The 26,198-nt window shown below is 55.2% G+C and overlaps 1 protein-coding gene and 1 long non-coding RNA gene across 4 annotated transcripts; one reads left to right on the top strand and one right to left on the bottom strand.

The window, feature by feature from the left end:
- Window positions 1-1,515: 1,515 nt before the first annotated feature.
- On the bottom strand, window positions 1,516-21,773 carry LOXL4 (lysyl oxidase like 4). Of its 2 annotated transcripts, none has more exons than XM_036829554.1 (15): window positions 21,643-21,773; window positions 17,065-17,379; window positions 16,306-16,484; window positions 15,177-15,382; window positions 13,722-13,760; window positions 13,329-13,548; window positions 12,309-12,492; window positions 11,979-12,133; window positions 11,083-11,250; window positions 9,875-10,037; window positions 7,398-7,641; window positions 6,193-6,308; window positions 5,374-5,510; window positions 4,881-4,992; window positions 1,516-2,800 (listed from the first exon to the last, which is right to left on the bottom strand). In XM_036829554.1, the coding sequence occupies exons 2-15, from the start codon at window positions 17,342-17,344 to the stop codon at window positions 2,733-2,735; spliced, it is 2,271 nt and encodes a 756-aa protein (XP_036685449.1). In that variant the 5' UTR covers window positions 17,345-17,379; window positions 21,643-21,773; the 3' UTR covers window positions 1,516-2,732. The 2 variants fall into 2 exon arrangements, with proteins under 2 accessions (XP_036685449.1, XP_036685448.1); XM_036829553.1 differs by having other exon boundaries at window positions 1,519-2,800; window positions 12,309-12,495.
- A 111-nt stretch (window positions 21,774-21,884) lies between these two features.
- LOC118882839 lies at window positions 21,885-25,904 on the top strand. Of its 2 annotated transcripts, none has more exons than XR_005016877.1 (3): window positions 21,885-22,112; window positions 23,883-24,013; window positions 25,053-25,904. It is a non-coding gene; the product is annotated as an uncharacterized LOC118882839 (long non-coding RNA). The 2 variants fall into 2 exon arrangements; XR_005016878.1 differs by having other exon boundaries at window positions 21,885-22,115.
- The last annotated feature ends 294 nt before the right edge of the window (window positions 25,905-26,198 follow it).

Genomic DNA, 26,198 nt, shown 5'->3' with positions numbered 1-26,198 from the left:
CTGTGTACTTGGTGGCTAGTAACTTACACTTTTTGTCGGATAGCAGTCAGCCAGATTTATCCTTATAAATAAGTAGATCCAGAGAAAGGATTTTTTTAGCCAAAACTGAAAGCTATGGAGTGCTCCTGCTTCGGCCCTTAGTAGAGAATGTGCTTTTTAGTTGTATTTTTCCAGTAGCTGGAATTGATGTATACTGGCTGGAGGTAAGAAAGAGGACCTGCCCTGACCCAGCACGGACTACTTGAGCTTGTCCAGACGGGAACCAGATCCTTGGTCATATCTACACCGTGCCTTTGCACACTGAGCTGACTGGAGAGCACCCTGCAGCTGCCACTGGCTCCTTTGGTAGACACTTGAGAAGACAGCTAATGCACTCTGTGTGTTGTATGTTGCTTCCTGTATGTTGAACTTTTGAATCCCAGTATCACCTGGAATTTATAGTAAATACATTCCCCTTGAGTTCCAGGGTATTCCTCACGGAGTGGAAGTCTTTGTGGAATAGAAATGAATTAGGCATCTGAATGGTAAGCTGAGGTTCCTAGTACTTCAGTTTCTCTGAGGCAAGAGTGCCAAGGTGAAAATCATCAGACATTTTTGGTTCTGTCTGGAATTTGGTGGTTGGTATTCTGTTAACATTCCTCATCTAGTTACAAGTCACGCCAGCCGCATCTTCCCATATCCTTCCCTTTCAAGTCAGAGGTGTAACAGCACAACCCTTGTATAGCTTTTTCCAAGAATTAGAACTGGCTGCACCTATCAAATGTGTGATGTGGGCAGCAAGACTGAGACCAGAGCCGGTGGCTGGCTGCCCGGCCTGCTTTTTCTGGCCTTCTTGGAAACTTGGATCCAGCCAGAAGCTGTGGGTAACCTCCCTGCCCGAATCTAGTCATCAGTCACCACACGCTCCCCCGCCAGCTACACATTCTTTCACAGACCTTTGGGTGCGTGTGCGAGTATAATGTTGTTACTGTTTGGGAGATGTTTGCTGGATCCAACAGGAAATCAGTCCTTCCCTTGTTTACCTAAACTGCCATGCCAAAGTATAGTGCTCCCTCTGCCCTGATGAAGGAGGTGAGGGAGTTGAGAAGAGGGATGGTAGAGGAGAAGAAGGAAAAGCGCACTTCCTTGTATTCACAGAGGATACCCCAGAGCGGGTCCCTTTTTACTGGCAAAGGAAGGGCAGCTCTCATGTGTGAGGACGGGAGGACTATTGTAATTTTGCCCCATCTACCACCATTCACTCTGGCCTTGCAGCCTTGGTTGTAAAAAGTTTACCATCTTTGGACTTTTCCTTCTTTCCTCCTACTTTTCATCCCTTAACCTTTCCAACCCACGTTTCACCACGGAGCCTAGGGAGGGAATTGCGAAGCAGACTGTAGGCTGATGTCGGAGAGGTGCAGTGGGGCTGTTGTGAGTAATACGTGGGCTCCACACATCTTAGTAACCAGGTCACCAGGAGTGAAAAGGGGTAGAGTTAGGGTGCTGGGAACTGCCAAGAATTACAGCCAGTCTTGTCTTCGTAGCAGTCCATAGTGAGCAACCTTTATTGGCATTAGGGCATCAGACCTGTAAGGGTCATCTCTCAAGTGTGTCTTAGTGGAGACAGGATTAAGAATCATGTCCGGGAAGACCATGGGATTTTATACCACCTGAGCAAGGGCATACCACAGCCACGTCAAGCAGGGATGGTGGCCTTTCCTAGGTTTAGCCCTTAACTAAATTAAATGTTCCCCCTTCTGACCTCTCCGTAGTCTCCTGTCCTCCACTGTACCAGACCTGTCTTCTTTTTCCTGCAGAGATGAGCGGCCTGTTTGACCCATGTTATTTCCACTGCAAAACTTTATTCAATGCAAAATTCACTCCAGAAGCCTGGGGGACCCGACCTTTAGGCCGTTCCTGAGGCGCACAGTGACCTTGCCTGCCGGGGTTAGGGCAAGTGTTCTTCCCTTGGCAGAGGGCCTGGCAGCAGCTGGGGTCCACAGCGCCCCGGGACTCTCTGTTCGGCCTCCTCTTGCTCCTCTGCGGGAAGGCCATATCTGGCCACTCCTGTGAATCTTGCCCTGTCTCAAGCACTCAGTAACTGGTGGTTTGGGCCCGTCAGGAGATAAGGGGATGCTTGAGGCTTAAGCTTCCAGGGATATTAGAAACACACATATGTGCAGTAGGATAAAGGAAAGGGCACTAAAGAACAGACTCTTAAGAGAGTATGGTAGCTGAATTCTAAATGGGGACATATCAAGCAAGGGACTGAATTCACCAGCTTCTTTGCCAGTTGTGACTTTGATACAAGTTGTGTTGCACAGAGCTCCTAGCAGAGAGCTGACCTCTCCTCCTGTGTATTTTGGTCCTCCTCCAAGACATTGGCAAAGCACCATTTAGATGGGGGCTGGGCCATAGTCCATTCTTAAGGAACTGATAGCTCCTGAACCAGGAACTCTGGGGCAAGACCCGGAAAAGACTGGGTCTCCTATGGGAGAGGAGCTCAGCTGAACAAAGCCTGAAGGCCGTAGTCCAGAGACCAAAGGCCCTCAGGGGACAGACCCAGAGCCATCCTGAGGGAGCAGTGCCGTCCTGGTATGGTGATCTTGCCATCAAAAGGCTTCCTGAGCAGGTTCTTGGTGCCCCTTGGCACTGGCCCCTTACCCTCTGAGTTAGGGCTCTGTGAAGGGCATGGCTCCAGTAAGCTGAGGTATCTGGTGTGTGGGCAGCAGCTGGGAGTGCGCAGGGGGGCTTCAGATGAGGTTGTTCCTGAGACGCTCCTGCTCCAGGGAGAGCTCTGTGTTAGCGCGGTATGAGTCCCCTGTGGACCAAAGGAGAACAGGTAAGTAGTCGACCCGACCAGAGTCTCATCCCCTCCCTGACAACTTCACAAACACCAAGACATCCTGCCCAGCTCAGCCTTTCCATCAGGTTAGTCATGGGCACAAACAATCCATTTTATGGAAATAGATGCCAACAGATGCGTAGTTGCAGGGACATCGGGAAGATAGGCTGTTGAATGGAAAGGTTGTGCTGGTTACTCTCCCTTGCCCCCTCCCCAGGTTCCTTCTCTACCCTTCTTGTTCTCTCATGCCCTGGAGACCTGACCCCTAGAGATTGCCTCGCCCTGGCTCCCTCATCTTCTGATTTCTGACTGATGTAGGTCACTGGGAAGAAACAGCACGAGATTAGAGGATGGAAGGAGAGAGGCCGGGGCACTTCTTCCCCTGTTTGTGCAGTGATGGTCTCCCGCCTGTTGCTCCCTCCTCCTCAGTGCTAGCGCTCGCCTGGCTCCAGGACACACTTTGCCCCTTCAAGCCCAAAGTGATAACAACATTCCACTCTTGCTTATCCCTGGATGTCTCAACACTCCTCATCTCCTTAGTCCTACTCACACCTCAGTATATTCCTCTCGTTAAGTAACCTCCTACTCTCACCTGAGTGTGCCCTGTGTTTCCTGCAAGGACCCTGGAGGGGTCAGAGCTGCGTAGTGTTCTTTCCTTCCTTGCTGCCCTGGACCCCTTGCAGGCTGCCAGCAGCATCACGGAGGCTGCGCCTCCACGCCAGCAGCCTTAGGTTCCAACCCCTGATCGCTCTCATGCTCCTGTCTCACTTAATGGCAGCAGAATCTACTCAGTCTCACGATTTTCAAATCCTTATTCCTCTTTTCACTGTCTTCCATCTGTTGCCAGAGCTATCTTCTGAAAACATAAATCTGATCTTCCTGCCTCCTTGACTGAAATTTGCTAGTGGTTCCCAGAAGCCCATGGGATCAAGTCCATTCTCTCGGCAGGAACCACCGTAACCCTCCCTGCAAAGAGCTCTAGTGGGTGTGACTACGTAGCCCTATTTTACAAAAGAGAAGACTTCTGAGGAGGAGATTTCCTCACTGTCTTAAAGCCAGAAGGTGGTGGGACTGGATTTGGTGCCCAGTGAAGGCCTCTGAAGCCAAATCCTACGCTCCTTCTCCTCGTCCCCTCTCTGACTTGTGCCTCTCCTTTGCAACCAGCTCAGATGTCCCTTCCTCTGGGAAGCCTCGGCTGGCCTCCAGGTGGTTGCTCAGAGAGCGCTCTGCTTGCTCAGCAGTAGTTCACAGCGGGCTGGGGTACCCAGTAGGGTTGGGGTTATCCATTTGCATGTCTGCTTACCCTACCTGACGCTCAGCTCTGCATTTTACTCCTATTTATGTTCCTAGTGCCTGGCAGTGTTCAGCACAGAGGTAGGTCTTAATAAATGTTTGCTGACTAAACGAACAAGCCTGCTCCACCCTCTGTGCAAGGCGCGGGTGTGACTGCACACACCCCACAGCAAATACAAGCACTTTAAACTCTAAGATAGAGGAACTGCTACCTTTCTGTACAGGCAAGTGAGGCAACCGCCTCCTTACTCTGCTCCCCACTGGATTGTTGCTTCTTTGCCTGAAACTACCAATCCTGCAAGTGTCCTGAGCCCTGTTCTCCATGGTCCACGTCCTGTAAGCAGTGATCAGGGCTGGCGGTAGCGACATGGATCTGGGGGACTTCTACGTTTGCCTGTGAGGCAGTCAGCCTGGGATGGAGGCAACTAAGAAAGACCCTATGAAAGGAAGGGGAAAAATATCAGACTGGAAAGGGGAAATCCTGACATGGCCTGAAGTAACAGAAAAGATTCCAGGACAGATGGGAGACTGAAATTACAATCCAAACAACCTTAAGGACAAAGAGGGATGTAGAAATAGTTATTGGGTGGGGCTGATGCAGCTCGTTCCAGAAATCTATGAACTTCTATGAAGTTGTCAAAGGCAATTCATCTCTGTCCTCTCCCCAGCCTTGTACACACACACTGAAGTCACACACAGGGACACAGGGTCTTCCAGCTCCCCGAGCTCGCACGGCGCCGGTCTCACAGTGGCCTGCAGTCACCTGTGTGGCAGTCGTGCAGCCAGACCCGTTGCCCGTCATATTTGCAGCGGCACCGCATCACGTTGTTCGAGAAATCGGACTCTGCCACCTCGAGCTTGGGGTTCACGACCACCTGGAGTGAGAGATGGGCCAGCTGAAAACAGGTGACTTGGCTTCTGAGTTGACTGTGGCTGTGGTATCCTTTACATTTCATGTAGTCTTGCAAACTGTGTTCCTGTTCTTCATTAATCCTTACAGTCACCCCAGGAAGTAGGCATTAAGGTCCTTATTTTATAGATGGGGACTGAGTTGTGACAGTGCCCCTTGTTCACTGAATCAGGACTCAAACCTAGGTCCTGGATTCTGATCCCTTCCCCTATGGTGTAGCTCCTTCAAGCGCCAGACCTGTCAGAGATCCTATTTATGAAGCTCTCTTTCTTCACTTGACCTCAGGGAGCTTTTGGAACATCTGGAAGAAATGGAGCTCCTGTGGGGAATCCCTAAGCCCACTTACCTGGAAGATATAATCCCCAGGGCCCACGTCTGTGATATCCACCCACTGGCAATCAATGTCATGTCGGTAGGTGTCCCAGCAGCCAACGGTCACGCCCTGTTCCCCAAAGTTGGCACATGCGTAGCGCCTCTGCATTCCTGTAATGGAGGGTGCTGACAGTTATTGAGGCCCTGAATAGGTGCTCGGCACCAAGCACCTGCTAGATCTTTCACATCCTTTACCATTTAATCCTCACACCAGCCTTGCCAATTAAATGCAATCAGACTAGGGGCCTGAGCTTCAGCTAAATATCTTGCCTGTCGGAGCCAGAATTCCTACTAAGCATGAATCCAGCACCATAGCAAAGCCCATCTGTGACAGAGATGATTTCTTTGGATGCACTAGTGGAAATTCCTGTTGGCCTAGGAAATGTGATTAGAAGATTCCAGCCCTGCTCTGCTAATTCATTTGCCCATCCAACCCTGAGAAGAGCCAGTGTTTTACCATGCCATTTCTAAGGGCGAGGAACTGTGGGTGTGCGAATAGGAATCAGACAGTCCATGCTAAGTCCCAAAGGACTTAGCGGAAGTGAAACAGGTCTGCAACTATTATCCAAAAGAGAAAGCGTTAAGCATTTCAACAGTGGTACACGGTATGTTGGGAATGCAGAGGAAGTAGCGAGGATAAGAAATTTCTCTTTTTGAATCGCCTTGAGTGCTGACTGTTGTCAGGCCAGAGTCTCCAGCTGCCTGAGGCTGTTACGCAGGGCGGAGGGGATCCTGAGCCCAAAGGGGCCGAGGAATATAACAGAGGAGGATATTCTGACAGGAAACCACATACCTTTAGGGCAATTTGTGTCCTCTAGACAGAAGCTGGCCTTGTGCCCCTCAGCCACCTTGGAGCCATTGAGAGTGAGTAGGTCATAGTGGGTGAAGACCTCAATGCTGTGGTAGTGCCTGCAGAAGGGGCAGAGCTGTCAGCCTGGCAGCAACAGGAGAGGGTCCTCACAGAGGAGCTGGTAGGGAAGACTGAGGCACTAGGCCCCATCATTACCCAGAGAGGAACGTTACAATAGCAGGGCAGTGCACCCAAGATGAGTGTGACCCATGGCCTACTTTCCTGGCACCCCTGCCAGGCAGCAAGACATAGCTGCCCTCGTCACCTGGGGTCCCACCGGGTGAGGAGAGGTAAAAGCTCCAGGAGACTGCCTGGCCACAAGGCCTGAGGCCTGCAGGTGGAAAGAAGAGACACGTGCAGGGAGCTGCCCAGGAGCGGGGTTGCTGAGTGAGGAGGGATGCGTCCTCTGCTCCCTGCCAGCCTGGGCCCAAATTGCTACCATTGTTTCCAATCCAGTTCTAATGACAGCTCTTCATGCTGCGGGGAAAGGTACTTATTATCTCAGCAAGGCCAAGTCCCAAAGTCACTGCCCGTTCCTCTCAGCTTTCCCCAGCCACGGCTGTGTCCTGAAGGAAAAAACCACCCTTCTCCGTTCTGCCTTTGTCACAGACATCATCTCTCCTTCTGTCTGGGCTGGAGGCTCCTGATAGGAAAGAACGCTCATTGTCTCCTGGCAGCGCCAGCAGCTCTTCCTGGCGGGCCTCGCTTTGCTGCTGCAGAAACCAGCAAGCTTTTTCTGCACAGCCAGCATCCTGGATGGGATGGCTATTTTGGGTCTCCAGGTTTCTAGGAGTCCCCACTTCACCTGGCTTTTAAAGACAAGGCCTCAGGGCCAACAGAAAAATTGTCCAATATCATTCTAACAGAGACCAGCTCTGCTGGCAAGGACTGCTCTGTTGGACACTGTGGTGGAGATGGACATGTGGGTACCTCCTGGGCAGGCGAGGGAGTGATGGAGAGGGCAGGCTAATGCTCCTGGGATTCCTCACTGCCGCCCAGAGGCAAGGCCAGGGAGGCGTCGAGGAAGGAAGGCTCTTTCCCAGAGCACACGCCCCTCCCAGGAAGGCTTGCCCGGAAAAGACCAGACCGGTTGGCTCGCTGGACCCTGGTTTTGTCCCCCTAGAGCCGAGGCCTGAGCAGGCACTAACCTGTGGCACTGGTGCCAAATCCAGCTGTGGCGTCCTGTCTTGGGACGGAAGTCGGCCCGGCCCAGGTTGTGGATCTGTGAGGAGAAGCGCAGGAGGCGCCGGTGTCCGTAGGGCCAGTCCATGCGGTCAGCTGACTGGGAGAGGCAGTTCTCTTCATGGGCACAGTACAGCTGGCTGAGCGGGCGGTCCTCCAGGTAGGCCGTCTCCTGCACTAGCTGGGCGTTCAGCACGAGGTCTGCAGCACCTGGGCACGGTGGAGACCCAGAGGCTAGGAAGGCAGCCGGTTTGGCTCCCTGGCCTAAGGGGACAGCCTTGCCTCCAGACTAAGCTCTTTTGGAGGCGCCGGAAGAGTAGGGCAGTTCAGGAGTCAGGAGAAGTGAGTTCTAACAACAGGAAAGGTCTATCCCCTTAGCCTAAGCTTGCTGGCTTTGGGGCCAGACTGCCTGGGTTCCTCTCTTGGCTTGATTTTTAGTTACACCATTAACTAGCTCTGTGACTTGCTCAACCTTTTGTCTTTCATTTTCCTCATCTGGATGATGGGGAGAAGAAGAAGAAGAATATTAGTGTGATAGTACCTGTAACGTGCTTAGATCATGGTTGGCCCACGGTAAGCATGCGGTTGATGTAAGCTAGTATTTCTTTTGTAGAATGCGTCTCAGCCCATAAGTGCCTCTGTAGCCTAGCTCATATAACCCCTCAGTAAGCTCTGCTGACCCCTAGCTTGTTACCTCAGCTCACTCTTTCTCTGGGCCTCAGTTCCCACAATGCGAGGGGCAGAGGGAGAGGGCTGGAGAGCTGGAAGAGTTAAGCTCTGAGCCTGCCCCTGGGTTCTGCCGTTCTGGTGCATTTTGCTGCAGTTCCTAAGCCTGTGCTTCTTCCAAGGTTCCTGTTCTACCCTGGTTGCTATCAGGGGTGTTCATACCAGGGCATCCTGTGCATTCTCCTCTGAGGCATTGTGGGCATTCTGGTGGGTAAGAATCCAACATGCTAGAGCCTGTGTCTCCATAAGCTGCTCAGTGCCTCTCCCGTTCCCTTCCTGTCACAGGGGCTCTTACCCTCCTCAGAAGCCAGCGTGTTGTCCCTCACTGTGTCAGTACAGAAATGAGGAGATCCACAGCTTTTGCCATGTAACGTCAAGAGAGAAATTTGCCAATTCTCAGTGTTTGTTCACGCAAAAACTGGGTTACACTTTAGATTTGGGGCAGAGCTATCATATGGGTGAGCCTTGCACTGACGATGGTGAGAGGGGAACCCAGGTTTATTTCAGGGGACAGGTGTCGAGGGTGGGAGCTGGTTTGCTGGATGGTGTCTGTACTACCACTAAATGCTCTTGGAATTCCTGAGGCATATTTTGGAGAGAGCTAAGGGTATGCCCACTGACAAACCCCAGAATTCCTGAGGGAAAAGAGTGCTTTCAGAGAGAAGAAGAGAGGGTAAAGGCAAGAAAGAAATGAGAAAATTTACAGAGGAGATATGGGGATGACCACAGAGATGGCAGGTCGGCTGTCTGTGCTCAGCTGTTGTGAAGCATCAAATGCATTCAGGAGAAGAGCTGCCACTCCAGGCAGTAGAACAGAGGGGAACAGGTTCCTGGGAGGGGAGAGACGGGGAAGCAGGCCCCAGTGCGCTGGGAGCCTTGATTCTGGAGGCCCAATGGGAAGCCCCATCACCCTGCAGGGGAGGGTGTGCTGTAAGGGCTGGCACTCTTCCAGTTTGCGCTGGACAGAGAGGAAGCCCTAGAGCTCGCTGACAAGAGTTAAGGATGTCTTGGCATTGAAGCCTGGCTGGGAAGAAGGTCAAGTGGCCACTCAGGTTGGTGGCAGCCTGCAGCCTTTGGACTGGATACGGTTATCCTGGCCCAGACCCAGTTGGCAGATGTCAAACAGATACTTCTACCCCAAGAATCTGGGGGTGTGGGGCAGACCGATGCCTCAAAATGGTCTTGACCTAAAGTCTTTTGGGTAAATCCCACAGCTCACCATAGGCCCCATGTGTCCTCACATTTCCATACCCTCTACAACAGTTTTCAAACTCTTTTCTTACTACAGACTGTAGTAAGAAATATATTTAATGTTGTGACACACATAAATAATTCCAAGAGAAAAATATTACCCTTACTAAATGTATCACATCATTGTTTTCTATCCTGTCTTTTTAAACTATTGGTCGTGACGCAAAAATTGGAAAACACTGTTGTGTATCCTTACATTTTCACGTATGCTCTGTTTTAATTCTCACAGTAACTCCATGAGATGGGCAGGGCAGGGTTTGTATCCCCGTGTGGCAGGTGATTTGGCCACACACGTGGTAAATGGCGGAGCTGGTGTTCTGCATCCAGCCCTCCTTCCACTCCCCAACCCTGCTGGCCTTGGAGCTGGGACCAGCACTCAGGGCCCTCCCTGAGGACAGGAGGTGTGGGCTTGCAAAATTCGGGGAGCCCTGGCTGGCCTGTCCCACCGGCCCCTCCCGTTACTCACTGTCTGTGCAGGAGACTCCGGCTGAGAAGTGCCCTGCACCGTGGGAGCAGTGCACCGGCCCGTGCCTCTGACACTGCTGCAAGGCCAGCTCTGTGCCTGAGCAGTGCACCCCGCTCATCACCACTTCTCCGGCCCCCGGCGTCCCCTGCCAGTACCAGGTGTCCTAAGAAAACAGCCAGCATCGCCCAGTCAGGGCTGAGACGTGCTCTTAGAGTCACCTGACTCCCATCTGAGGCTTGGACCCCATCAGACCACCCACACCGGCTGTGCCCAGCCTTGGCCTGAAATCTTTAGTGATGCTACTTTGAACCCCTCTGGTATTAGAAACGTCTTCCATGTATTGAGGCAAAAATCCACTGCTATGGCTTCCACCGCTGGCCCTGTTCCCATCACTCTCCCCAACGGCGGCCCTCAGCTGTTTGAAGAGGATGGTCCTGTTCCCTTCCTGTTCACTCAGGCCTGTCCCATGTCCCCAGCTGTTCTTCATACAACCCTAGATGGTCGGTTGTGCTCAGGGTTGAGCCCAGTTCTCCGGGGTGAAGTATGCCCAGTATTGCCCGGCGGGCCAGTGTGGGCGAAGTTGAAGAGGTTTCTCCATGGCAGCCATGCCCGCAGGCCTCTTGATTTTGTTTCCTTGATATCTTTTGAATCTATCCACTTGTTTCCCCCGGTCCAAGCCAGAACCATTCTCAGCTGGGCTACTGCAATAGTGTGTTTCTCTGTATTCATGTTAATCTCCACCCCAACTGTTTGCAGAACAGCAAGGAAGAAATCTTTTAAAAATCGGGCTTTGAATGGTCTGACCCGTCTCCTCCTTCACCCTCGCACTTCACACCACTCCCTCTTGATAGCCGCACTCCACCCTGGCCCCTGATTTCCTCAACAGAGTCAGGTGTTCTCCGGCCACAAGGTCTTTGCGTGGGCTCTTTATTCCTCCCCCACCTCGTCTGGCTCACTTCTACTCATTTTTCCTTCAGACACAATTATGTGCCTGTTGTGTGAACGTTTTATGAATGACTGCATCCCTCACTTGACTGTACGTGGCGACGTACCGCCCCGTTAGGCAGGAACTGTGTCCTGTTCACCACAGTATCCCAGCACCCAGCATTATATTGGCGCATAGTTACACTCATAATTAACTGTTGAGTGAATGAATGAAGGGTCAGCAGCTTTAGCACAGGAAGTTTGGGAGCACAGCAAGGACCTACCTTGACAGCATGGTTGGCAAAGCCCAGGCCAAGCTGTCGGCAGGCCACCATGGCTTCGTTGAGGCCCCAGTGGTCGCTGCACACGGCCCCCCAGCGCTGGACCCCGTTCACGTCCACCTGCACCTCCACCACCCCTTCCTCGGGGCTGCGTCCGCCGGCCAAGCGCACCTGCAATGGTCAGGGGTGTGTGAGGGGGCGGGGCCGCCTTAGGAGGGGAGAGCTGAGGGCTGCGGGCCTGGAAACCTGCGGCCCTGGACATGACACTCCCCTTCTCTGGCTTAGTCTCCTCTGTAAAGCGAGGCCGTTTTATCAGATAGTCCCTAATGTCCCTGCCCGCTCGAGAAATCTGACTGAGTGCCTGCACCCGGGGCTCCCACTCTGGTACTTGCCCTCCCGCTACCTGAAATCCTACCACTGATGACAATGTGCCTATTGCCAAGGGCTTTCGTATCTATCGTCCCGTTCACAATGACCCTATGGGACAGCTGACCCCATTTTACAGAAGAGAACCAAGGTCTGAGGCGAGAGACTTGTCCACAGTCCATGTTAGCGTGACCCTTGAACTCTGACCACCCTGCTCAGCCTCCCAGTGCCCCTCCCCGGTGCTGACAGCCTGTGGCCCTCTGCCCTAGGCGCCTTCTCTCTCAACTTCGCAGGGGACCTGAGAGGGTGGGCCGGGAGAGCCCATGCATCTGAAGAGTCCCATTGATATTCTGACATCTCTGAAGGCTAGAACCTGGCCCTGAGGGGAAGTAGGCCAGGCCAGGGGAGACTCACAGAGGAGAGGGCCTTCCAGGCTGGCTCCAGGCAGGCTCTGGGGCCCAGAGCACTAGCTGCCTCTCATGAACCGCTCCCCACTGGCTCCAAGCAGTGTCCCAGGCTAGCTCGGGGCTCACCTGATCCTGGAAGCCCAAGTTAGGGATGTTGCATCTCACGGCAGCATCATTGTCATGCTGGCAACCATTCTGGGAGCCTTCCAGGGAGGGGCAGTCACTGAGGGTGCGCTCATATCCCCCGCAGTGCACCTCACTCAGGTGGATGGGCCCCAGCGCTGCAGAAGGGAGGGAGAGAGGCCATGGGAGGCTCCAGCTCTGCAGCCCCGCACCTGCGGCTCCCCCTCCACAGAAGGGGAGAACCGGCCTGGGCCCTGGCACCCCAGCACCACCAGTGGGTGGACCGGTGGCACATCCAGGCTCTCTCACCCCACCCCAGGCCTCCTCACTCACCTTGGCCCAGCTGGGCCCCAAAGAGGGCCTCCCGAGCAGAGCCGAAGCCGAGCTGACGACACACGACGCTGGCGGAGATGAGGTTCCACCCGTGGTCGCAGACCGTGCCCCACTGGCGGTTCATGAGCACCTCCACCCGGCCCTCGCCCACCTGGGCCCCCGAGCGGAGGCGCACCCTCGTCTCCTGCTGGGAGAAAACCCGGCCTCAGGGAGGGCCGAGGAGGCAGGGGTAGGGGCTATACCCCCGCGAGGGCCCCTTCAGGACAGGCAGAGCCAAGGCCTAGAGTTCTGACTTCCGTAGCTATTGCCCTGAATAAGCTGTCTTTCTCGACCTCCCCCTTCCTCGGTGACAAAGAGCGGCCACAGTAATCACAGTAATAACAAATTCCAGCCCCAACAACAGAGCCTTAGGAGTTGGGGTCCCTGGGCTTCACAACCTGCCCCCTGCTCACTAGGCGAGTCCCTTCCTCTTGCCCAGCCTCACTGCTGCTTTGTCCTTTGGGGCTGAACCCAGAGCAACACTTCCCCAGCAGATCTGTGAAATGATTTTAGAGACCCGCGGGGACGTGTGTCAATGAAACGCACAGTGGGCAAGTCATGTCCGTTTTAATGCCCTCCCGCCCACTCCGATTTCATCGAGGAGACCATCTCACGTGGTGCTGCCCTGCCCCAGTGCCTCAGCAGCACTTGCTCATTGCTTTTTATAACGAAGGGCCAGGCTCGGGCTCCATACCTTCGGCCCTCAACGGGATGTAGTTACAATGTAATTACAGTTTTTACGGTTACCTTCTATTCGTGGCCAGTGATGTCAGCTTTCCATTTATGGTAGGGTTATAAATGTCCCTTTTAAGTAAATCCCAAAGTTCTACGTTCTGTGAGCTGCTCTCCTCCTCCCGGTCTGAACGATGCCCCCTTGATAGGGGTGGTTCGCCGCTCCTCCCCTGCCTCCCCATCAGTGCCTCCCCGTGGGGCAGGGTCCTGTGAGTGGGGCCTGTGCCTCCAGGCCTGCATGGGACCCACCTCTGCCCAGGACTCCTTGCGCCCGGGCTTCGCCTTCAGAGGGCGGAAGCGGGGCCCTGCCACACAGCTGACCACAGCGTGCATGCCCCCCGGGCAGGCCGGCCGCAGCTTGCCCTGGGCTGGTGCCACCTGCACCTGGCAGTTGGCCATGTGGGGCTCTGTTCCCAGGCAGTTGACCCGGTGGATCCAGAAGGAATTCTTCTTTGTCAGGCTCTTCAGTCTGGAAGACAAGGGAGACTGAGGGCAGGGGAGGGGTTGAGGGTTGTGCTCAGGACTCAGGGAGGCCAAGGCACTGGGGAGGGGAGAGGGGACTGGAGGGGAGGAGAAGGGAGGGGAAGCAGGCCCTTCATGCCACACCCCTTCGCATCCTCCCCTGAGGGGGCTGCTCCTTACCTAGACTTGGGATCCTTCATCTTCGAATTCCAGACTTTCCTGGATGGGAGCAAACAGGTGGGGAGTCGAGTGGGTGCAGAAGCCCTACCCGCTGTCACCCTGGCTCCCCATAGCTGTCCTTGAGTTTGTACTAGACTCACAGTTTGTAAACTTGTTCATTAATCTTATTTCAATGCTGAGCTTCACCACAGTCCTGAGAGAGTGGCCACCCCACAGATAACGATGATCTCCATTTTACAGGGAAGGAAAGCAGGGCGAGCAAGTTCCCTTGACTAAGCCCAAAGTGGGTGTCTCTTCTGCACCGGGCTGCCCTGGGGCGGGCAGCTCCAAGCTCGCCCTTCCCCCAGTCCAGAGGAAGGGCAGCCTTCAGGGAGCAACCGGAGAAAAGGGGCCCTGGGGAAAGTCCTCTGGGGACAGGTGGAAGTTGAAGGCCTTTCTGGTGGGGGCTGCCCCGGCAGAGATACTGAGGCTATAATCAGGGCTGCCCTCCTCAGGGGAGGTAGGCGAGCCAGCCAGGCCCAGATGTGCAATTACCGGGCAGCAGGGAGTCAGCGACCCAGATCCCAGTCATCCTCAAGGATGGGGCCACGTGGCTGGTCTTGGAAACCAGGGTCATCTAAGTCAGAGACACAGGACAGAACAACTAAAAGTGACTGGGGATGGGCAAGGGTAGATGACTCAGATGCTTTGTGGGAGGTTTATCCCTTGATGAGAAACATACGACGTTTTCACTGACAGAGCTGGTAGAACTATGACTCGTCATCATTTACGGGCTGATGCAATCTTGGGACAGTTCTGTCACGTTTCTGACAATATTTTTATGTTTCCTCTCCCAAATGCCACCCCACCCCACGCCTGGCTTGGACGCAACCCAGTCAGAGCCTGGCTTGGATCACAGTTGAGGAAATTCACTGAGACAAAGTTCAGACAGTTCCCTGCGGATTGGATAATTGAGGCCCAGATGCCCTACCAAGGCCCACAGCTCGTTGTTGGCAAAGCTGAGACCAGAGCCCAGGCCATCTGGACTTGTGGGCAGCACTGTATCTTTACTTTACTAGTTAGGTCTAATTTTTTAATCAGGGACACAGTTTTACATTTATTTACATTTCATTTGGGGAGTATTCTGTACTATAGTCAATTCTTTTTATCTGATTGGCCAGGACGATGTGTATTTTCTGATTGTTTCTAGAAATTTCCCGGGGTCTCCAAGTTCATCCTCACTCTTGTCTTAATTACTGAGGGATCCATAACCCAGGAAATCCAGGCACATTGCTCCACTGGGCCTGTTTCCCTCCCAATCCCAGCACCCACTGAATGTCCCCCCACAGACACTACTCCTGCCAATCTCACTGCAGTCTGCAAGGTCCCACGTCACACACAGACACGTGCACGTGCGCGCGCACACACACGCTCAGCCGCTTCCACGACCCCGCCTCCAGCCAGCCGTCCTCCTACCTGTAGTAGTGGCTGACGACAGGCGCCTCGCTGGGGAAGCCCAGCATCCCGCACACCACCCTGCTGTTGTTCCTGGTCCAGCCCTGGTCACACACCTGCCGCCAGTGGCCCTCGTACTTCACCTCCACAGCTCCCTCGGTCACCAGGCTCTGCCTCTTGGCGCTGGCAAGGATGGGCTTGAGCCGCACCTCCTCCAGCCGCCGGCCCTGTGGGATGCGTGGTCACCGTGGGCCCCAGGATTCCTGCCCCTGCTGAGCCCGCTGCAGGTCTTCACGTGGGAAAGCTGGGGCTCGGAGCCTTTAGAGATCACCCCACCCAGCGCCCTCATTGGACGGGCCAGGAAACGGAGGCCACGTGGCTCCGTCCTTGGGGATGATGGGGAGGCATTTGCCGAAGGCCACACAGTGAGTAGGAGGCAGAAGCTCGGTTTGTTTAGGGTCCTTTTTCCTCAACTCCAGAGACAACCAAGCAGATCCATGCTCTCCTGGGATCAGGATGGGAGCCCTTGGAGTCTGGGAGGCTTCCACCAGGCACAAGGGGGCCTTCTTCACGCCACCCTGGGGAGGGCAGAGGACGGGCACAGACCAGCTGCCTGAGACCACCAGCAGGATCCTTTGGCCCATGAGACCCCCTCCCTAATCCTGGATGACTCGGACCAGTGCGAAGCCCCCTGTCATGGCCCGCCACATTCAGTGGGCCACGGCCAGCTGTCCTCAGGCTGAGGCTGTCTGGCAGCGGAGGGTAGAGTCAGAGACCTGCCCTGCCTGCTCCTGCTGTTTGGCTTGCGCTGTTTTTAGCTTGGAGCTGTCTCAGCCAGGAAGAGACAGCAACTGTGGCCGGGCCTTGTGGGTGAGGCAACCCCTACCCGCTGCTGCCTCCCTCATGGGGAGCAGCTTCAGTGATTCCCGGCAGGCCCAGCCTCTGATTCCCTGCCCGCCCTTTCTCAGGCTGGGGCCCTCTACCCATGCACCTGCTCCAGGCCACAAGCAGGCCTCAGGGCCCCAGGGACGCTTCTCAGCCCGCGCTCTGCTCCCCTTCCCCTCCCTCCTCCTCCAGGCTCACCACCTGGAGGCCCTCTGTCCCCTGACCCCCTCCTCAGCTCAGGCCAGGGCCTGAACGGCATCCTCACCTGGGGCCCAAGGGCATTGGAGACCCTCTCAGAAAGGTAGCCACGCTGGCGCTGTGGGTGGCACACCACCCCGACGTCCTCCGAGTGGCTGCAGTCACTGACGCCCCAGCCATTAGACCTGCACTGGTCCAGGGAGCTCTCTGTGCCCACACAGTGAACGTTGTCCAGCCAGATGGGTCCTGTGTGGGAGGGGACGAGTGATGCTCAGGGACAGGCACAGAGATGCAAGTCACGGGCTCTACCTCCTGGATAGGACCCCACCGTTATCAACTTTCCTCTTCCAAAGCCTGAGTAGAAAATGGGGGTGGAGAGAGGAGTTGGTTCTCCTGGGAGCTTGGTATCTACATCCCTGCCTAGTGTCTCCTCTTGGCCTCAGGTCCCATAGAATCTGCTTTTGGAAAATGCCAGGTAGGTCTGTTAATTAGGTCTACCTGTTCCCTCATTCATCCATCTAGTCATTCACTCAACAGCATTTGCTGAGCACCTATTGTGTGTGATTGCTATATTCAAGGAACTGAGAGTCGAGTGGTAGTGATGGTGGCGATGGTGGTGGCCTCACTGCAAGTGAGAATGGGAGGGTAGGACAGGTCATTTGCAGCTGGAGCACTCAGGAAATGCCTCACAGAGGTGGTCATTTGAGCTGGGTATTAAAGGACTGGTGGGAACGTGATAGGTTCTGTTGGAGCCTCAGGGAGCCCAGCCCGAGAGAAGCCTGCTACCATCTCCTCGTCATCCTGCAGGGCAGCACCAGTCACTCACCCTCCCCTGAGCCATACTTGGCGCTGTGGGCCCAGGTCAAGGCGGCTTCAAAGCCCAGCTGGCGGCAGGCCACTGTGGCCTCCTGAAGCGCAAAGTCGTCATCACACACGGTGCCCCACTGGCCCTGGTGCAGCACCTCCAGGCGGCCCTCCTCCGGCCTGCTCCCTGGGCCCACCAGCCGTAGCTTCATGGTGCTCAGTGACTGCGGCCTGCTGGGCAGGATCTGGCCCAGCATCAGGAGCAGCAGGGGCAGGGGGAAGGCAGCTGGTAGGGACCACATAGTGGTGACTTCAAGGGCTGCTGGAGTCAAGGCACCTGGGAACGAGTAAATGTGACAACGATCACCACGTGTACCCCTGACCTCGGGTCTCTTCTGCTAGCAGAGACAAAGAGTAGCACAGGTCCCCCCGAGTGTGTGTGTGTGTGTGTGTATGTGGTGGCATGGATTGAGTCTGGGCTCTGAGATTAGTCGATCTGGTTCAAACCCACCATTCCTTGGCCATATGACCTGGAGGAAGTTTAAGTTTAGCCTTCCTGAGTCTCAGTCTCCTCATCTGTAAAGTGGGGGTAGTAATCCTTATCTCCCAGTGTTGCTGTGAGTGTTGAATAAAGTATGGATGTAAAGTGTCTACGTAAAGTGCTTATCACGAGCCTACCACATGGTAAGTGCTCAATGAACAGCTGTTTTTGATGTCATCTTATATGTAGAAGGTGGGGGTGCCTACACTTTGAGTCCTGGGGAGCCCCCAGGGACTAGACGGTCCGAACTGGAGGAGATAGAGGATATTTGGATCAACTTCCTGACTCTAGAAATAAGGAATTGGGATCTAGAGAGTTTAAGAGACTTGCCCAAGCCACACAGCAAGCTCCACCTCTAGGTCCACCTCCATGCATAATTTGTACATTGAGTCAACAAACAATTTTGGAATATTTGCTTCAGGCCAACTATTAGGCCAGGTGCTGGGAGGGACACAGAAGTGAACACATCAGACACTACTCTCTGCCCTCGTGAAGCTCAGAGATGAGGAATCAGAGAAGGGACACTTAACCAGGGCCTTGTTGGATGAATAAGAGTTCTCTTGGGTGGGAAAGGGGAATTCCAGGTAGAGAGAACAGGATGAGGAAAGAAGGAAACAGGGAAAGAGGTGAGTTTGTGCAAGAGCAGGGAGTGCCCTTTCTTAACCCTGTACGGCAGTATTGGGGGCTTGGAGGGGACTGAGGTGGAGGGACAGGCTGGGGCCAGATAATCAAGGGCCTTGTGCACCATGCAGAGGGTTTGCCCTTCATCCTGTAGGAAGTAAAGGGCCCTGGAAGGGTTTTAGGCAGTGACCATACACAGGAGAGGGCTCCCATCTCCAGGAAGCTGTCGTCATATGCTCTCTGGGTCCTTACAGGGGACGAGTTGGGGGCTGGTCCTCTCCCCCTCATACATTAGCAGCCTTGCTCCTAGCAGCAGGGTTGGGAAGAGCACAGAGGACAGTCACCCCTGGTTAGAGCTGTTAGAGTATCTGCAGCCACCAGTGCTGAAGCTCCTCCACGGCCAGCTCTACTGCTGATGGGAAGCTGAGGCTGGCCCGGAAGAGTGGATGGAAAAAGTTTGGGTCCTTGGCTTCCTCTTCGGTGCTTGAGTCTTAAAAGGGCTCATTCTGGGGAGACCCCCCCTTTCTCCCATGGCCACTGCTATTCTTGGGGGGATTCCTTAGCTGGTCAGTCTCAGTAGGGAGCGTCTTACAGGGCCCCCTGCCATTCCCTTCCCCACAAGCTGGTTTCTGGCTGAGAATCGGTCCTTATTCCTGGCCGCACCCAGTCCCACCCCCTTCAGCTACCAGTCCGCCTGCTTTGGTGAGCCCAGGGCTGCGGGCAGTAGGCTCCTAGAAGTGCACATGAGGAGCTCAGGAATGAAGCTCCACGGGAACAGACACTTTGTATTGTGCCCCCAGTGCCCAGAGTAGTGCCCGTAAATATCTGCAGATGCGTGGATGCAAGGTGGCATAGCACTGCACTTAAACGTACAGACTGGGGGTCAGGCTGCCTGAGTTCACATCCCGCCTCCACCAATTGGTTTCTGGGTGGTCTTGGGCAAGTGATTTAGTTTCTCAGTCTCAAGTGATTTTGTATTCTCATAGAGTTTATCCCCTCTATAAAATGGGGGTAAGATTCTCGTGAAGATCAAATGAATGAATATGCGTTAAGCCCTTAGAAGAGCAAGCTCTCATCTGACAGCTATTATTAACAGCAACTGAAACAGCTACTACGGAACCATTGGTCTAGGTTGGTCCCAGCCTCTCTTTGGATAAAGAAGGAATGGAGGCCACGTTCCCAACTCAACATCAAGTCCCCAGTACTGCCACCCTTCTTTGCCACACTTCCTTCTCAGACTTAAGCACTGTTTTCTTCATGTCCCTCCCCACTCAGGAGCCGGTGGGGGCTCCCTGCCGGCTGTCACCACACGCAGAGTGCTCTCTGCCGCTTGGGATGTCCCCCTTCCCTCCTCCCCGCACCCCTAAAGAGGAGGTGGACAGCTAGGGACTGAGCCAACCCGAAGTCACTGTGGGTAGAGACCTCCCCCAGATGACAAGAGAGGATAGAAAGATTGGGCTCAGGGCCCACCAGCTGTTAGGACCCAGGGGTCACACTGGGTCTGGGCTGAGAGATGACCCCGCTCCCTGTCAGCAGGAGTCAGGATGCTCCTCATTCTGCCACCAAATTATGTGACATGATTCAGATGCTTTCTTCTGAGACTCAGGTGCAACACCTCTAAAATGAGGGGGTGGCACTGGAGGTCCCCCATCTATCATATGCTTTGATGGGCCAGGGGGTGGGCTGGGCAGGTCAGTTGTGTAGCTGTGGCTGACATCCCCAGAGCACTGTGGTGGTCTTATTAGAGGCTGTGGACACTCCTGGGCCTACAGGCTCCCTCCCCTCCAAGGGGCCTCCGTGGGGACAGGGGCGGCCTTCTGCTGAAGGATCCTGGTGCTAGATCAGCTCCCTTCTATGAAAGCCGCCCAGGAGGTGGATGGGCGGTAGCAGGAACTGAGTCACATGTAGGGAGAGCCCTCTTCCCAGCCTTCCTGCCCACTGCACGTCCCTCTGCAGCTTTCGCTCACATCACACTTGTCTTCTCACGTTTCCCCAAACACATCCTTCAGTTCCCAGCCTCCAAGCACTTGCTCTCACTGCTCCTTCTACTTGGGGTACCCCTTCCCTCAATCTCAGATTGTTAAATTCCTACACATCTTTCCACACCCAGCTCAAACGCCACCCCCTCCATTAAGTCCCGCGCCCAGACCCCCACCTTCCTAGCACTTGGTGTCTTTGCTTCCTGTCTCCACAACCCAGTGGAGTGTCTCCCATAACTGTTCCCCCAGAGCTGAACGCAGAAAAGAGGACCAGGCTGAGAAGCCTCCCTCAGAGAAGGAAACAGCCTCAAAAGTGGATCTTTTCCAAAGTGAAGGAGAAAGGGATAGAGTGAGGCTGAGGAGGAGGGCAGGTTAATAATAAGTTTATTATACATTTAAAAATATTTATTGAATACTTATGTCCACTTTATAGTTGAGGAGACGAGGTCCAGAGAAGCTAAGTAACTTGCCCAGCCAGGATTCAAGCCCAGGCAGCCTGGCTCCAGCGCCAGGCTCCCAGTCATGAGAGAGATGGACACGGGAGGAGGGGAAGATGGAAGGCAGGCAGGGAGATGAATGAAATTCCACCCTGTTGCTGGTTGATTTATGACCCAGCCGTGGTGTGAGGGCATTGGGCTGGATGCCAGCGCTGAGTGCAACCAAGTGACAGATCTAGGATCCTGCCAGCTTGGAGGAGAGAGGCACCTGATCCAGGTGCTGCCAGGGGACTCTGGCACCTGGCTTGACCTGGCCTTGCTAGAGAGGCTGGAAGTGCCCAAGGGTATTCAGGAGAGAGCGCTGGGGTGCTGTCCTGGTGGGAACCAGGCTCGGGAATCACTGGAAGCCTCTTCTCTCTAGCTCTTTGAGGAGGGGGTGGGGTTTCCCCTCTCAGCCCTGATCGCCTCCCTGGGACCACTGATTGTGGTGACCTGACACAGTGCCGGCAAATGTCCACCTGTCCGGGCACAAGACATGTAGAGTTTGAAGGCCTCTGCCCACCCTCCATCTCTGTTCCCAGTCTCCCCCCGGCCCCCAGCATACTCAGCTTTGGTCTGTTTTTTCAGAGAGCCCGGCTCCACCCTGCCTCTTTGTCCCCTGTCACAGGATGACGCCTGAACCCACCTGCCCCTTCCCCTGCCTCCCCCTCCCCTCCCCCAGGAGAGGCCAGAGAAATGGCTACACTACACGCAGCGTGTCCACAAACAAGACACGCAGGCACCCCGAGGCCACGACGCACCACCCTGGGCGGGCATGGGGCCAAGCTCCCCAACTCGGTCACTTCCATTGGCAGCAGGTTGGTGAGCGACTAGGGGTCTAGGCTAACTGTTCATGGGACCCCCATCCCTGCCACTCCCGGCCTTCAGGAACCCTCAGAGACTTGCTGACGCCCAGAGAGACAAAAGTCGGACAGACAGGACAGCGAGAGACAGACCTGGCCAGGGGCCAGGCAGGGGCTCACCAGCTGGAGTGCGACGTTGCGGGGCTGGGCCCGGGGCTCCGCGGCCGGGCAGCGCTAACGGGCCTCCTGGGGCACCCTGGGGCCCTTTTATCCAGCTGCGGCCCGCGGGCGTCCGCACCCCGCCCCGCCCTCCGGCCGCCGAGGAGGTCCGCAGGCCCCGCCCCCGGGCGGACCTGGACTCTGCGGGCGCCCCGCCCTGTCCGCCCCTCCGAGGGCCCGGCGCCCCCGTCCCCGGCACGCGGCCCGGGGCGGCCCGGCGCCCACCCGCAGCCCGCCGGCCCGGGAAGTCCCGCGGTCGCGGCAGCTGTTTTCCGTGGAAGAAGCTGGCGCGCTGCAGCGGGACTGTGTGGGAGGATCGGCGTTCCCGGGAAAGGACGGCGGCTCGGCGCCAGCGGGCTGCGTTTGCCCGAGTGCCGCTGTGGCCTCGTGAGTCCCTGTCGGAGGCGCAGCTTCCTCGTCTGCAAAGCCAGGTGGTATGGCCACCCCCAGAGTTGTCCTGGGGATTACATTCAGTGGGTCCCTAAGGCGCGCAGTGCCCTTCACGTGGTAGCGCCTCACTGTCCCACCGGCTTGGTTACTTCGGACAACGCAGGCTCCCTTCGGCGGGGGCGGGCAGGGGGGTGAGGGGGCTCTGTTCAGATGAGTTCGGGATGGTGGGGTGTAGGTGTGCTGTCTTCGGGGTAACAGGCGGTCCTCTCCATAGCCCTGGTCCCTCGAAGTTTATTGAGTACTGCGGGGGCATGAGGCCCCTTGTACAGTTGGGAATACTGAGCCCCAAGAGACACGACTTGCTCCCCGAGGTAATAAACCGTAATGGAGCAAGCTGAAATCCTCCACTACAACCCCTTACAGAGCTGAATGAGGCAGCCCTGGCCCTTGACAGGCTCGTAGGCGGAGAGTGTATGCGGAGGGTGGGGTGCGGGGAGACGGTGGAATAAGACAAAAGTAGGAGGGGCTGACAGAGGGGAGTCCCATCAGTTTTGGGGGGCACCCAGACTCCTGAATCCCAGCCTGGTTCGTCCAGATTCTTTCCCCCAGTCCTGGTTCCTCCCAGTTCCTCAGTGCCCGGGTCTGTAAAATGGTCAGAGTTCCAGCCTCCCAGCTTCCTCCCTAGGCCCAGATCAGTGCAGTCTGATTCCCCCTCTTCCCCCCACCTTGCCTGACTGTCTTCCAAAGGCTCCTTCATTCAGCGCATCTTTGATTTTCTCCTACTTGCTGGACAGGGGGCGGATGGGAGGGGCTTCCCGGTTGGTCCCGGAGGCAGACGCACATAAGCAAACATCACTATAAGGCAGAATGTGATAAGGGCTAGGGTAGCACGGTAGACCTTTTTGATTCCTGGGTGACAGCCAGGTCACACTGACCTGGCCACTGGAGGACTAGTGTTCACCCCTGGCCGCCCATGTCCCAGATGTCCCCCCAGTGCCCTGCCCCACCCCAGCTGGGCCCAAAGAGGACCCTGTGATGAATCAACAGCAAAGAATGCTTCCAGCCTTGGTCAGTGGCAGCAGTAGTGGCCCAGCCCCTCCCCCAGGGACAATGAGCCAGCTGTGGGCTGGGGTGCCAGGTATGCCTCGGCCCCCTCCCCATGCCCAGCCACCTCTCATGCTGAGCCAGGAACAACACGGGAAGCTCGAAAAACATGGGCTCCATCTGCTGCCCATCACCCGCCCAGGCCTGGCCGCCCAGAACTAAAAATACCCTGGAGGCCAGGGGCTGGCCTGGGCTAGAGCCCAGGGAGTGAACGGATGCTGCCCAGAAGTCCTTTAACCTTCGAGTCTCTGGGCAGAGGCTGAGGCTGGGGAGCAGTGGAAGGAGGGACTTCCCAGGGGTCACTGTGAGCCCCCTGCTTCAGAAGTGAGGGGCTCGGGTCCCAGGCCCAGCTACATCACTTACTAGCGGTGGGATTTTCTCAGCTGAGTGGCCATCTCCTCATCCTTAAATGCTGTTGCTCTGGGGGTCAAATGGGACAATTCAGTTCATCTCAGTAAGCTTTGACTTGATGGAGACTGTCCGCTTCCTCCTTCGTGCCTGACTGTGCTCACAGCCTCAGCTGCCGCCGAGACCCTCTGCTGCACTCTTGATATACAGGTCTGTGTCCACCTCGACTCTGGGGCTCCCCTTGAGCTTCTTATTTATCTCTAAACGCAGTTTCTATCACAGGGCTTAGCACCCATAGCAAGTGTTCAATAAGTGCTGATGGATTGAATAAATGGGCTGCTTTGTGCTTTTTGAGCCAGACCTGGTGGAGAAGCAGACAAGCTGGATGTGAGATCCCTGTCCTCAAGGAATTTGCAGAGTGGTGAGGGAGACAGACCCACAGTCAACGAAACAGATGAGGCATCATCGTCATCATCATAACAGCTTGCAGGTGTGGAGCCGTTGTTCTATGTATCATTTTATTTAACCTTAAAATCCCTGTGGACAATACTTTCATTACCCTCCTTTTACGAATGATGAACTTGGGGCACAGAGAGGTTAAGTGAGTTGGCCAAAGTCACACAGCTCCTATTGGCAGAGGGTAGCAAGTGGTAGATTGGAGCCTAAGCACAGGGCTGTGAGGTTACAGAGGAGGGACGTCTGAGGATTGAAGGCTTCATGGAAGAAGAGCCTTGAAGGATGGATATGATTCGCTAGCTAGAGAGGTGGGAAAGTGGGGTGGTCATGAATAAAGCTTGGAAGTCATGGAGCACTTTACAGATGTCAGGCATTTCCCATGTCCCCTCACCCCTCACCCAGTCCCGCAGGGCTCCAGGTGTAAGCATTGCCATCTGCCCGCCCCTCTGAGTGAGGAGCTGAGAGATTAAACAGTAGCTAACACGAATCCCTTCCCCATGGGGTGTTCCTCACCCCTGCCCAAAGCAGAGCCTGGCCTTTCCTCCCAAGTGGGAAGGCCTGAATCTCCTGCACAAAGCTGGGACATTGCCAGCAGCCCCCGGGGAGACCCTGGCTAGAGTACCCAGTGCCATGCCCGCTGGGCAGAACTTCCTCCTCAACAGCCTTTGGGACTCAGCCCCACCTCCTTTGAGACTCAGTATGGAGGAAATTGCACATCTTGGGAATTGGGGACCTGAATTCTAGTTCTGACTGACTGAGCCATGTGGCGTCAGGCAAGCCATTTTGCTGAGGCCAGTGTACGGCCTCCAGCATCCATTGGTCCTGCCTTTGCACTCCTGCGCTCTGACATCCCAGGGCCAAACTGCTCTCCTCTCTTCCCTGCATCTCGGCTGACCCTGACTTCAGTAAATCCTGCGCAGATGGACCTTCCTAATGTGTTGTCATGCCCTAGCTCAAGAATCTTCTGTGGCTCACTGTTGCGCACAGGGTACAGTGACTCCACTGTTGCTCCTCCTGTTTCCTCTCCTCCTTTCTCCCCCGACTTCATTTTCCACCTTCTACCTGTTCTTCAGGCCTAACTCCAATTCTAACTCCTTCACGAATTCGTCCATGAAACCTTGCATAAATGGTCTCAAAATATAAGGCGCTGGCCGAGTCACGGAGCTGAACCAGACACAGTCTCTGCCCACCGCCTAGTGGGAGAGATGATTCGAAGACACAGCAGTGGTGGAGAGCAGACCGTGATAACACAAAGCAGGACAGATGGAGGAGGAGAGACCATTTCAACAGAGGACAGGTTTTCCCTTTGCTGAGAGCTGTTTATTAGGCTTGTGTTTAGAGTGGGGTTTGGGGAGTGGGAGCTGAGGGGACCTTAAGAAATCTTGGGGATGGGGGAGTGAGGAGGTGGATCTAGCCAGGCTGGAGAGGCTCACCAAGGAGATGGGCCCTGGGGAGACAGGAGCGAGGGGTCAGCTGGGTAAGGGGAGGACATGTGAGGGAAGAGCTGCTTCAGTGGAAACGTTAGCAAGCTTTGCTTTGTGATATGTAACGTCATCTTCCTCCCTGTTGCTCTGAAAACTTCCGAAAAATCTCTGTTACTCAATAACATTTGCAGGGCTTGGGCATTAGTCAAAGGGGGCCTCATACCGTATGTCCACGTATCTAAGAGTTAAAAATCAAACTCAATCACTGTCAAATAAAACATGGTCTGTCCTCCTGCCTTGACAAATACACCTTTGGAAAGCCCTGGAAAGGCCAGCTGTGAATCCAGAACTTTCTACTTCTTGGAGTTCTGTGTCAAACATGTCATTACAAGGAGTATCTACCCCTGGCCCTGAGCCCCGGCGTGGCCCCCCTGCCTCCCTCTCCCACCCTCTGCTCCATCCCACACAGCAAGGGTCCTTCTGCTGTGACAGAAACATGAGCACACCAGGCCCTGTCCAGACCTCTGCAGCAGTGGCCCTTTGGCCCTCTGAGCCTGGGTGCACAGCCTGGAGGTGCAGTCTACCCTCAGGAGGAAGGGCTGGGAGCTGGCTCGGGCCTCTTGGGCAAGAATTCCCTGAGCATGGGTTTAGAAATTGGGTGTGGGCTCCAGTGGGCACATCCCCTTGGCCCTGTGAGCGCCACGTCCTCTGGGGGGCCATGATTGGCCAAGGGCCACAGTGATGCCCCCTGAAGCAGGGAGTCCGTGCCCAGTCTAAGGACAGTCTTGGCGTCGG

This window comes from Balaenoptera musculus, chromosome 16 (assembly GCF_009873245.2).
Source record: "Balaenoptera musculus isolate JJ_BM4_2016_0621 chromosome 16, mBalMus1.pri.v3, whole genome shotgun sequence".
Lineage (NCBI taxonomy): Eukaryota > Metazoa > Chordata > Mammalia > Artiodactyla > Balaenopteridae > Balaenoptera > Balaenoptera musculus.
Note: the sequence above shows the minus strand (reverse complement) of the source record. Positions and strands in the feature narration are given on the sequence as shown.